Here is a 12,070-nt window from a genome sequence, read left to right as displayed (position 1 = left end):
TTTTGTCTACATGGCAAGTTGTGAGAAATTCGAAAGAGAATAGTTAAGTGATTTTTGGTACATTTAATAATGTAAAAATTTGCCTGTTTTCTCTTACTATTAATAGAACTTTTTTGAACTGTACAAAATGTTTCAAAAAGTTAAAATTCTTCAACAGTTTTTTAAAATATGTATCAATAAAGTTGTTTTAATTTAGGTTGTTGCAAAGATTCTCCGAAAGATATGTCATACATATACATATAGTAGAGGGCAAGGGTGTGCGGCAAATTTGCCGAATTTGCCGTTTGCCGAGAAAAAATTTGCCGAATTTGCCGTTTGCCGCGCTCGCCATGTTTGCCGAAAAAAAATTTGCCGAATTTGCCGAACTCGGCAAACTTCGAAATTTGCAGCACACATCAAAAGTTGGGCAATACTATTTTGACCAAAATTATTGATTATTTGCCCAAAAATTTTGTAAAATGACACAATGTGTGTTAAGAATTCAGTAGTATTGGTTCTCCAAAAACATCAAATTTTTCGGAGTTTGTTAAGCACGGCAAATTTGCCGAATTCGTCGAACTTAGTACATTTTCCTTTTCATAATTTCATCAAAAGATATGAATTCTAAAAATAACACGCATTTTAAAATATCACGCACTCACATCGAGCAAAAGTACTCTCATCTTTTCCTACTAACCATTGACGAGAAAACGAGAAGAGCCACCGATGTTGTTTTTTTTTTCTATTTGCGAATGTTTACTAGTCTCCACTGTGATTGTGGTTAGCCATGAAACAAAACTGATAGGAAAAATAAATATTTAAAGTGGAACTGACCATTATTTATTGTCAAACATAAAATGAATAACGAGAAAAAAACTGGTCTTTCGCTCATAACAAGTAGAAAACAAACTTGGAGGTGATTGAAGATGGAAGATTTGGTGAAAAAAATTGCAGTATTAAAAAAAAAGATATAAAGCGTTGTCGGAAATAGGCATGTGTAAATTTTAAAAGAGGAGTAACGGTTATGGGTTTTTTTTTTGAAACGTATATACCCAAAATGTGCTCCTTGAACAAATTCCGCAATGAGTTCAAAAATGTTTTAAATATTTTTTATCGTGCTTCAAAATTTCCATAAAAAATGTTTGGCTTCTATTCCGTGTCACATTTTTCGTTAATTCAAAAGTTTAATTTCAGGCCAAAATTAGAGATTTTCGCTAAATTTGAGTCAAAATTTTGAACCGCCATAAAAAATTTTTGGAAAAAATACGAGAAGTGTCATATATTTTATTTATTCGTTCAAAACACCCAGAACCGTTACTCCTCCTTTAAGCGGAGAATAACAATGAAAAAAAGTTATTGTTGATGAGAGAGTGCGTATCACAATCAACAGACACACTATCGACCTTGATATTTTGAAACAATATAACGATTGTATGTCTGATTTTTGATTCTGATCCTATCAATTTTTAAAGATAAAAAAATCACACAAAAAAAAAGAAAAATAAATTTGAATGACGTCATTGAAAAGATTCTAGCTTTTTTGAAGATACCGAGAATAATCCGACGTTTGTGTGTAATCTTTCAATGATTTCAGAGGAATATGCCGTCTGAAACTGACTTCAGTGTATGTATATGTTGCCAACATAGCACCGAACCATGTCAGATATTGAGTAGTCTTCTTCCATTTTCTTCCAATTGTAGAGATAAATCCTGCGTAAACTATTGCTGCAATTACTTGGCGTCGAATGCGCATTCTGAAATAATATTATTCAGCATAACTTTTCAATATTGAATAATATCACTGACTTCAAAAGATGTGCTCTCGATCTGTTAAGATTCTCCAGATTTTCTTTCAAAAGGAACTTCTTGATACCCATTACATAATCGAATAAATACGAGTTCCAATCCACTTGGCGAACATCAAAGTTGTACTCCTTTTGATCTGCGGGTGTCATTTTCTCAAAGAATTCTGGCAGTCCACGTGCATTGAAACTCCATCCGCGAGTCGTGAAAAAGTGTAGAGTTTCAATCATTTTCCACACTTTCGAATACAGCTTCACATTGCTGATAAGAAATTTATGTAGGTCTTGTTCTCCGTCGTTTATGACTTACTTTTTTCGCTTTCCTATAAGACGAGCAGAAATATCTGAGATGGCAGCAGGTATATGATGCTTGATATAATAGTTTATAAGGAATAGTGAACGTGATTTGTGGAAATATGTGGATGGAACTGCGAAGCATTGCTCCATGGGATACTGAAAATATATTTAAAAAAAACATTAGAGTACTATTTAAAAGGGGAGTAGAGTTTGTGGGTATTTAGTTAAAATTGACTAAAACTGGCCAAAATTGACCAAATTTCAAAATGAGATTTCTCAAAAAAAATTTTTGACAAATAGTTTTATGAAGGCTCAAAATGTTGGAAAAAAAAGACTAATTTTGCTAAATTCTAAAATTTCGTTAACTTTTCTACGTGGTAGTAGCTTGAATGCCGTTTAAAAAATGTTTGCCGTCTATTTTGGGCCTTTTTTTTTTTCAAAATCGTCCAAACCGTTAGTCCTCCTTTAATGCATATTTTGGTAGTTCATCTAATGAAAGAAATCTGCGAATTTTTATATTTTAGCAAAATTTGGTTCTATTTTGATATTATTATTATTTACCCGCCATAAAAATTTTTGGAAATTTTTTTGTGAAGTCTCATTATGAAGACGTTTTGAACCAGTTTAAGTCTATTTAAGCTAAATACTTATAACCAGTACTCCTCCTTTAATGGAGATATTATTATATAAAACTCTGACTAACCTTTTTGTAGAATTGCTCCAAAAATAAAACAATATGACCCCAATAGAGAGGGTTCAATTCACCAGATGAACAGTGGATCACAGGAATTTCTGTCGTGCTGAAACAAAAAACAAAATTTTAAACAATTCACAGTTTGTTTAAAACTATTCTCACTTGATCGATGTTCTATATGAAGCTGACGCAATTATCATGTTAGCCACAATATCAACGGGAATAATATCAGCTTTTGATTCACTGCTCCCACACATGTTTGTCAAAACACCTCTTCCTACAGCAGCAAAGATTCCAGTCGGCCCATTGATATTGTCAGTCCATCCTGGAAGCGGTCCTTGCCACATTGCTCCTACAATCGAAGGACGAATGATAATGACTGGAATATCCTTTGCTTCGGTTTCGATTGTGGACTCTGCTAAAGCTTTGGTCAGAGTGTAGGTGTTTGGACGGAGGCCAAGTATTTTAGGTGTAATCTGAAAATGTTAAATATCGGGTAACTTTGGTAATATCAATAACGCAAAAAGAATTATTTTCATTTTAAATAGGATTTCTGAATTTTGTTGTTGAATTTTTACACTTTCAACATTTTTCAATTAATCTCCTTTTTTTCTATGAATATCAAAATAAAGTAGGGGTGGCAATGAGTTTTTTTTGTTCCGCATCGATATTTCTGAAAATCTGGGAATTTATGGTATCAACCACATTACCTGTGATGTGACGGTACTTTCAAATAAATATGTCGACTCCAGGTATTCTAGCTCGGAGCCGCTTTTTTAGGCTTCCACTCGATCTTGGTTTTTTGAAACTTTATTTTTAGATTTATGCGCGGCTCTCGCTCGATTTAGTGTATAATGTGATTGTATAACAATAAAAATCGAAAAAAAAATTAGTTTTAAAAAAGTTAAAAAAATTGCTTTGTCTATTTTTTAATCTATTTTTCGAATACATTTTTCGACAAATCTGTCCTCTTTCCTTGTACCGTGTATTCTCTATTCTCTATTAGAGCGGCATGCCGCACTAATTTCCCGGCCCTTCGTGACGTGCGCTCTATTAGAGACTGCCGTTCTACTGGATACTGCCGCACTAATTTTCGATAACTAATTTTCATATTGAAGTTACTACTTTTGGGAGTAGTAACCTCAAAATTTCTTTATAAAACCTCATATTTTATGGAAAAATTCATGAAAATTGGGTAATTTTGCCTCACAAAGACACTAAAATTCAATATTTAAATGAAAATTTATAAATTCATTCAAGAATGAACAAAAATATCTTCGAAGAAATCGAATAATTGATGTGGCTCTTGCACCCAAAAAAAGGGGTGCCGCACTAATAGAGACTGCCGCTCTAATTTTCGAAGAGCCAGTTAGAGTGCCGCTCTAATAGATACGCCGTACTATTAGATACGCCGCTCTAATAGAGAATATACGGTATATTAAATTAAGCAAAATCCGCACATAAATTTCAAACAAAAGTTTAAAATACACGAATCTGGGTGAAGCCTAAAAAATGTGGCTCCGAGTTAGGATACCTGGAGTCGCCAAACTTTTTTTCAGAAAAATCGATATGCCACAAAAAGTCATACATTTTGACCAAGGTCTAATTGCCACCACCTAATATCAAAACTTACTTTAGTCAATGTTTCGTCATCCATCCACGAAAGAGCGTCCACAAGTTTTTGTGGAGCCATTGGTGACTTGTAAATCTGTAAATTTCCAGAAATTTAGTTGATATTCTACAATGTTCAATTTTTCACGCTCACTTTTTCCGTTGTTTCAAACCTGTCGCAGTTTGCATATGCAGTTGACACATGCACCAATACCTTAAAAATACAATTTTTCTGAGACACGTTGTTTTCTCTGTTACTTTGAGATCTTTGATTTGATGACAGAGATCAATGATTCGTTTGGTTCCAATGACATTCATGGTGACTGCTGCTCTTAGATGCTCGTCGAACTTGACAGTCGCCGCGCTATGGATCACTACGTTGACCTGAATATTAAAAAGTTGGAAAAATTGAGAATTGTACTCCCTCACATTGTCTCGGATGAGCATCACATCTTCAGGATCCATTCCTAGATTTTCCACCATCATATCTCCACCGATTGCTTTCAATTTGTCAAATGCTTCTGGTTTCTCTTGGCGAATGCGATTGAAAAGGGGATCCTAAAAACTATTAAATAAAATTCCAAATATAATCAAAATACTTACATGAAGAAGACCTGACAATCTTTCTTGCGGATTCTTCCCTTTTCTTGTTCTTATCATCAAATAGATGTTTTGAATGTCATCAATAGTCCATAACAACTTCTCAACAATCACCTTTCCCAAAAACCCAGTACCTCCCGTGAGCAGCACGGAGCTGCCTGCATAGACGTCTCTTACAGAAAAAGCCATGCGTTTTTGTTACCTAAAACTTGGGTTTTAAATAATAAAATTTGCCTTTCAAATTGAAGAAGGATCAACGGTTTCTGGATATTTTGAACCTATAGATTTGTAATGTGCTAAAGTGAACAAAATTTGTAATAAAATTGCTCAAAAAAAATTGTTTAATTTTTTAAATTTTTTAATGCGGATCTTTTGTAATTTTTGGTTACCTATCGGCTTAAAATCTACTTTATCCTACAACAAACAGGAGCCCAACAACCGAAATAAGCAATAAAAGACGATAATTCAAAAAAGTCATTTTCAAGCTGCTGCGGCACGGAAAAGTTGCCAAAACTGGAGATTTTAGCTGAAATTGAGCCTTTAATTTTTTTTGAAATTTTGAACCGCCATAAAAAATTTTTGAAAATTTTTTGAGAACTTTCATTATAAAATTCCTGTATTTCAGCATATCGTAGGACTATACCAAAATAACCACAGCCATTACACCTCCTTTAAAAATGACAGGATGTTATACACGTGACAGGATACAAGAATTTTTTTTAAAAATCTGTTATTAATTTGACAGTTCACAATACATGCAAAATATCTATTTGAAAAAAAAACTTGTGGAGATGGGCGAATAGATGAAGAGCCAACAAAAAAAGTAAAGAAGGGGTATCACTCGACTATCAGCCGTTTTATCGCTATCAATACGCACCAAGAAAAACGAGAATAAGAGCCTAATGCAGGAATTGATAGACAGCCATGTACAAAATTTACAAATCAGCGAAAGCGGATGGCGTATTATGTCTTTCAAGTGTCGCAACATTTGGGAAAATATGATATGCTTTAAAAAATATATTATAGGAAATAATACTGCAAAATAAGCTAGTAGGGCTAGACAACAATTGTTATCACTTGGGAAATGTTGATAAATATACCTAAATTGAAATTTCAAATTTTTTGAGCGCAAAATTCAATAATTGTGCAAAAACCTACACGAAAACGTGACAGTTCGATAAAAAAAAACGAAAGCGAGAAATCGACGGGTGAAGCTGACTTTGAAATATATTTTATTTTGGAAACAGCCAGACTTTGACCTAGTAAAACCTAAAACGCTGAAACAATTGCACGGTTGGAGTCTATTGTGCTCAGCGAGCCCTGTCAAGAAAAGAGAAGAGGCGTGATGCACTTGCGACCTACGTACATATACCAGCGGGGACAATGTCCACACACTGATAAATGCCAAGTTGAAATTATCAATGACTGATCACGCCATACCTCTTCCATTCCTTAAACACATTGGGAAACATGAAAAGGCGGTAATTTTCACACCACGGAAAAGCTATTGAAAAACAATTGCAAAAAAAAAGAGTGAAACTGATAAAAAATTTTCCCTGTACTTTGCAGTGGGGTGTTTGGAAAAATCATTAATAATTAATTGCTGTTAGACGCAAAGTTTAAATTTGATAGACTCATTCAAGAAAACTCGTGTTCAGGTGCCGAAGACAGCCACGCTTTTGACAGCCGTTTGATTTCCAATTACGAAAATACAATGAATACGGAAGAGCAAAGTTTCAAATGAAATCGAAATGAAATCTGTCAATGTTAAATTTTGAAAAAACGAATATGTTTAGTTATCTACCTTTTATGACTACGGGCGAGCTCATAAAGTAGCCGTACCCAAAAATAATATTTTTAAAAATTTCTAGTTTAATGATTATTTAATCAAACAGTTTGAATACCTGTGTATTAAATACTCCACAATTTTAAAATTACATTTAGTTTTTTTTTTTTTTGATTTTTCCAAATGGAATGTGACATAGATTTTTATTCTACAGAGGGGTTTTTCACAAGCCTAAAAATACAACACTATTTCACACATTTTTATTTTTATAACTCAAAAATTATTATTTAAAGGGACAGGGTGGGATATTTAAAAGGGCGGGGTTATAATACGCAAGTATCAAATTTTGCAGACATTTTTTGATTTTTTCATACAAAAATGGAAATACAAGCAATTTTTATTAAACAAAACATCAAAATTCTATATATCATTCAAATTTTGATGGGAAAATATTTTTTCAATATTCATAGGTCGATTGATAAACTTTTTAGAAGATATCACAATGAAGATTCCGAATTCGAATTGAAACTACGCCTGATTCAAAAAAGAGAAAAATGAGTTTTTTGACTCCGACTGTCCAAATGTGGTGGTATTATTTTTTTAAACTATATTTAAAAACTCTATGTCTATAACTTGAAGATGCAAAAAAGTCATATTATTATGCTGAAATGACAAACTGTCATAGTGAAACTTTACTAACCAAATTTTCAAAATTTTTTTATTTACTGTCAAAAAGTGACAATTTTTCAATTTTTTTTCAATTTTCTCCACTTATAATTTTTCAAGTCTAGCAAAAAAAAAATGTTTCTACAGTTTTTAAACTTTAACTTTATTTCAGTTATTTGTGCTAAAACATTCTGGGGGTACAATATTGCTCTGGATTTTCTTAAAATCGCTTTTTTTTCTCGAAAATTTGGCAATTTGCTAAAACTTTGACTGGAAATTTGAAAAAGAAACGAACATTTTTTGGAGTGTTTTATTATTAGGCCGTTTTGATTGATAATAAGTGAATTTTGCAAAAATCTGTACTGCACTTTTAAAAATACTAACACCATTAAAATACCAAATTCTCAGCATGACTCATTTGAAGTGTTTGATAGCAAAATAAATTATCCTAACAACAAATCCGTCAAGGTTTTCTTATGATACCGAAATCTCCATTAAAAATTTTTTCAGCAACAATATCATGACCTCTCCGGATTTTAATAACACTGCCTTACACACAAAAAATGTATTAAGAACCGTCGTACTTTACTTCACACCATCCTATTTTGTGGCCCATTTAAGTGTACAGACAGAAAGAAGTCAGTCATAAGTGGAAGTGGAACAAACATTGTCATTCACCCGATTTTGCTTTCTTGTTTGCAGTTAGCTTCTTTTTTTTCAATCCTATCACGCTCTGTTCTTTTCTTTTCGATCTGTGAAAGCTTACAGAAGAATATGTTCAAGTACTTTTTCTTGTTTAAATCCATTTTCAATTCAATCTTTCTGCGGTGAGGTTTGTTACTAACAACACAAATGAATAGTTCTAATTATATGTTTTTTCACTAACACACAGCTGGCATATTCAACAGCTTAATTTATTGTGTCTCTTTATTGCCAGGTGTGAATTGTTTCCTGCATCCCTTAACCTCCCGCATAACCCTATGTTTAGCACCATATTTTTTGCTCATGGAGCAAATTAAAAGAATAAATTGTTGTAAAACACGCATATGGCACCACATTTACAAATATCATAGTAAAAAATTCAAAAAAAAAATCTAAATTCTATATGATTTTTTGAAAATTAAAAAAACATCAGTTTTGCTATTTTTTTTGGATGTCGAAGCTTTTGTAATTACAAAAAAAAAACACACCAAAAGAGTCGGACTAATTACGCAACATCACTTGACCGTCGGCTGTCGGAAGCGGATTAGGATACACCGAACCGACTCCCGCCGGGATTCTTCTTTGATAAACCCGCTTCGGTGTGCGGGGTGCGAGGTGTCCAAGGTGAGCACCAATGGCAAATAAATATATCGGTTGCTGTGATGTGCTTGTTAAATATGTTATATATGTAACAAATATATTAACTAGGTTGTTAATGTAGTCAAACATCTGGCCATGTTAAACAGTCAAACATAGTGTGCTCTTTGTCTTCGAAAAGTATTACCTAAAAATAGTGAGCATATTCTCTGCTTTTCTAGCCCTAAATCGTATAGCACTAAAATTTTCTAGAAAAAAAAACTTTATCAAATGATGCAGATTGCAGTTCATTATTTTTGAAATTTTATTGACTTCAAATTTTTTATTTGCTTTAAATAAGCGGCAATTACTCAGTTTTTGCCACTTACAATTTTGGAAGTCGAAAAAAAATTTTTCTACGATTTTTGTATTCAATTTTTTCTACGATTTTTATATTCAATTTTTTTAAAAATTATTTTTGTTAAAAACTTCTATGGGTCGAAACCAGGGCTGTTGCAAAAAAAAATGTTCGGCCAAAAAACCAAAAAAAATTTTTTGGTCGAACTTTGGACCAAAAAACAAAAAATCTAATTTTTCAAAAAAAAAAACCAAAAAAAACCAAAAAAACAAAAAAAATTCAATGTTTGATATCAAACGGGGCATAACCGAAATTTTTCATGAAATATTCTGTTGATTCTTCATAAAATATTAAAAACTGAACAAACGGAAGGTTTTCTGTTCTTAATTGTTTAATTTTTGCTGAATCAGTGTTGGAATTTATTTTTTGGTTTTTTTTTTGTTTTTTTAGTCTCAAAAAACCAAAAAAACCAAAAAATCAATTTTTTCCAAAAAACCCAAAAAAAACAAACTGCTTTGGTCGAAACATGCGAAATTTCTCTAGATGGTAATAAAAAACTCTTTTTTACAAAAATTGGGCAATTTGCCAAAATGCTAGAAATTTAAAAAATTATTATATTTTAAATTTTATGGAGTGTTTTATTATGATATTCAGTTGTTTTCAATTATTATAAGTATATTTAGAAAAACTCCCAAACCATTTTTATTGACAGTCAAAAAGTGGCAATTACTGAGTTTACCACTTTTTGAGAAAACTATTGCTCTCTCTCAGGTTCGAATGCCTACGGTGTTTAAATTTCAATATTCGTAACATAAATTGGCCATAAAATTTGAAGGAAATTTTTTTTGATCTCCAGTTTTTGACTTCCAGAAAAGTGACAAAAACTGAGATTTATCAAAATTTTCAAAAAAACAAATTTGAATTTTTTTGAATTTTTTTACTGTGATATTTAGTCTGGCACTACTCCACCTTTAATTTGCAATTATTGAACGGCAACAGAACTTTTGTCAAATGGTTGCACAAGTGTAAGTTTTCCCTTCCCCTTTATTGAAACAAATTCTGCAAGTTCTTGTTTTCCATTCCTACTAGTTTATTTTCCAGTGTTTCATTTCTCGTAAATCAATTTGGCGCGTTTAGACCTCCCGTGTTTTATCAGATAAAATCTGATCTTGATCGCCTTCTCTAATTTCAACCAATTTGTCGCAACGTAACTGCTCGTAAATTTTGATGGTCTCGGCCCGGACGGGGGTGAGGTGTGATGACTTAGTTACAAAATGACAGAGGTGACAGAGAAGAGAACATAAAATTAAATGAGGAATCCGTCCGGATTGATAGCCTCCCATTGTTCGCCCCGTTATCTTCTCGCCTCCCACGTTTTTAGCGATTTTCGCGCAGTTTGGTGGGTGATGGTGGGCAGCCAGGTTGCGGCTTTGCGTGCGCGCACGCGAGTCGGTCGTAAAAATTGTAATTCAGACAAAATACGGTAGGATTAGAATGGAAACGCTCACCGTCGTCAGTCAGTCACGAACCTGTGAGGCGCCCCCCCTACCTAATGAGGATCGATTACTGTAGGTTTATGGTTTCGCGCACACTAATGATCGTTCCTAATTTGAAGTGTTTTCTCTATTCGGGTTTTCTATTTTCTCCATCTTCCATTTCCAATATGTAGCTCCAATGAGGTATAGTAGTACGTTTCATTTTATTCTGTGCTTCTAACTTTGTTATCCCTCCAGTTAGTCACAAACTTTGCGAGACACAATTACATGCTAGTTCAGTGCGGCGAGCAGGGTGAAAGTCGAAGCTCTTTCCCACCAGTAGACACGTGCAATTGACAACATGACGAGTTAGAGAATGCGGTCAATTATTTTGTCAATTCGAAGTTTCATGTAACTTGTCAAGTGGCCAAACGGGCGCACTTTACCTGTCAACAATTGTCCATGTTTTTGCATTAATACTTGAAACTTTTGCTGCATGCTTTGGAAGAAAACATCAGGCATTTTGTTAAAGAAAGAGTATCGGTTCCTGGTTATTCAAGGTATCAACTCAAAATGTGCTCAAATATACGAATTTAAAAAAAACTACTCAAAAACTGGTATTTCATTGCTTAAGGCACTTTTTAAGCCAATTTTTATATTTTTTCAGTTATATATTGGCTTAAAAAATTGTCTTACTCCTACTTTAATAAGTTAAAGTTTACACTCTGTAGGCTATAATAGTCAGCTGAACCTAAAAATACAAAAAACTTCCACAAGTTTTTATTTTTTGAATTTAAGTCATGTTCTTTCAAATTGAGCTCTTCTAATGCCAAAGTGCAATAGAATCCATATCTGCATTACAATGTATCAGAAAATAGTAAAATTAGTTCTAGTATTATAAATCTGTATTAAATAACCCGGTTAACATTTTTTTTCCATCTTTCAGTCTTAAATATGAGGTCACAATCAAATACTGACGAGTTAATTAAAGAGGAAGGCCGTTATTAAATGACCGTGTTATAGATATTCAAGATGTTACAATGAGATTAGAAACAGAAGGCAGGTATCTCATACATGACATATGGCGGTATGCTGAAGGAAATAATGTGTGCTGGGACCCGGGGTGTGTGGCAATAGGAAATTCCAGCTCCTGCCGAAATCGCAATAGTTGGGAGTATGTATCTTTCTCTGAAAATATTATACGTGTGCATGCAATGAAAATGGTAATTTTAATTTAAAAAAAAAACCTGCCAATCATTTTCCTGTACCATTGATAATTATCCATCTCGTCTGAATAAAAAATAATCCTAACCATTTAAAAGCTTAAGTGAGGGCTCTTCGGCTATGCCTGGTTTGTACATTGCCAGTCAATCAAATCACATGCTCCACCGCACCTATATAGTCTTACAGAGTACACGAGCTCTTCACCACCTGCCACTGCCAATCCAATCATTTTTCTGAGATCTTCATGGTTCTTTTTTTTTGTTTTTCCTTATGCCTACTATCTCCCCTTAAATAGTGTCA

The 12,070-nt window shown here is 33.2% G+C and overlaps 1 protein-coding gene and 5 non-coding genes across 6 annotated transcripts; 1 reads left to right on the top strand and 5 right to left on the bottom strand.

The window, feature by feature from the left end:
• Positions 1 to 803: 803 nt before the first annotated feature.
• Positions 804 to 5,185, bottom strand: fard-1 (Fatty acyl-CoA reductase). Its single transcript, NM_001383536.2, has 10 exons — positions 4,987 to 5,185; positions 4,813 to 4,941; positions 4,642 to 4,767; positions 4,538 to 4,597; positions 4,406 to 4,480; positions 2,935 to 3,248; positions 2,782 to 2,878; positions 2,092 to 2,234; positions 1,786 to 2,043; positions 804 to 1,733 (listed from the first exon to the last, which is right to left on the bottom strand). The coding sequence occupies exons 1-10, from the start codon at positions 5,170 to 5,172 to the stop codon at positions 1,511 to 1,513; spliced, it is 1,611 nt and encodes a 536-aa protein (NP_001370741.1). The 5' UTR covers positions 5,173 to 5,185; the 3' UTR covers positions 804 to 1,510.
• A 1,143-nt stretch (positions 5,186 to 6,328) lies between these two features.
• F52B10.13 lies at positions 6,329 to 6,426 on the bottom strand. The gene has a single exon (NR_070594.1). It is a non-coding gene; the product is annotated as an Unclassified non-coding RNA F52B10.13 (non-coding RNA).
• On the top strand, positions 6,329 to 6,426 carry F52B10.15. Its single transcript, NR_070595.1, has one exon. It is a non-coding gene; the product is annotated as an Unclassified non-coding RNA F52B10.15 (non-coding RNA).
• A 1,650-nt stretch (positions 6,427 to 8,076) lies between these two features.
• Positions 8,077 to 8,234, bottom strand: F52B10.10. The gene has a single exon (NR_070593.1). It is a non-coding gene; the product is annotated as an Unclassified non-coding RNA F52B10.10 (non-coding RNA).
• Positions 8,235 to 8,586: 352 nt separating this feature from the next.
• F52B10.5 lies at positions 8,587 to 8,734 on the bottom strand. Its single transcript, NR_070592.1, has one exon. It is a non-coding gene; the product is annotated as an Unclassified non-coding RNA F52B10.5 (non-coding RNA).
• Positions 8,735 to 11,843: 3,109 nt separating this feature from the next.
• On the bottom strand, positions 11,844 to 12,024 carry F52B10.21. Its single transcript, NR_070591.1, has one exon. It is a non-coding gene; the product is annotated as an Unclassified non-coding RNA F52B10.21 (non-coding RNA).
• Between the last annotated feature and the right edge of the window lie 46 nt (positions 12,025 to 12,070).

This window comes from Caenorhabditis elegans, chromosome X (genome assembly GCF_000002985.6).
Source record: "Caenorhabditis elegans chromosome X".
NCBI classification, from domain to species: domain Eukaryota; kingdom Metazoa; phylum Nematoda; class Chromadorea; order Rhabditida; family Rhabditidae; genus Caenorhabditis; species Caenorhabditis elegans.
This window is presented reverse-complemented; position numbering and strand designations above follow the sequence as displayed.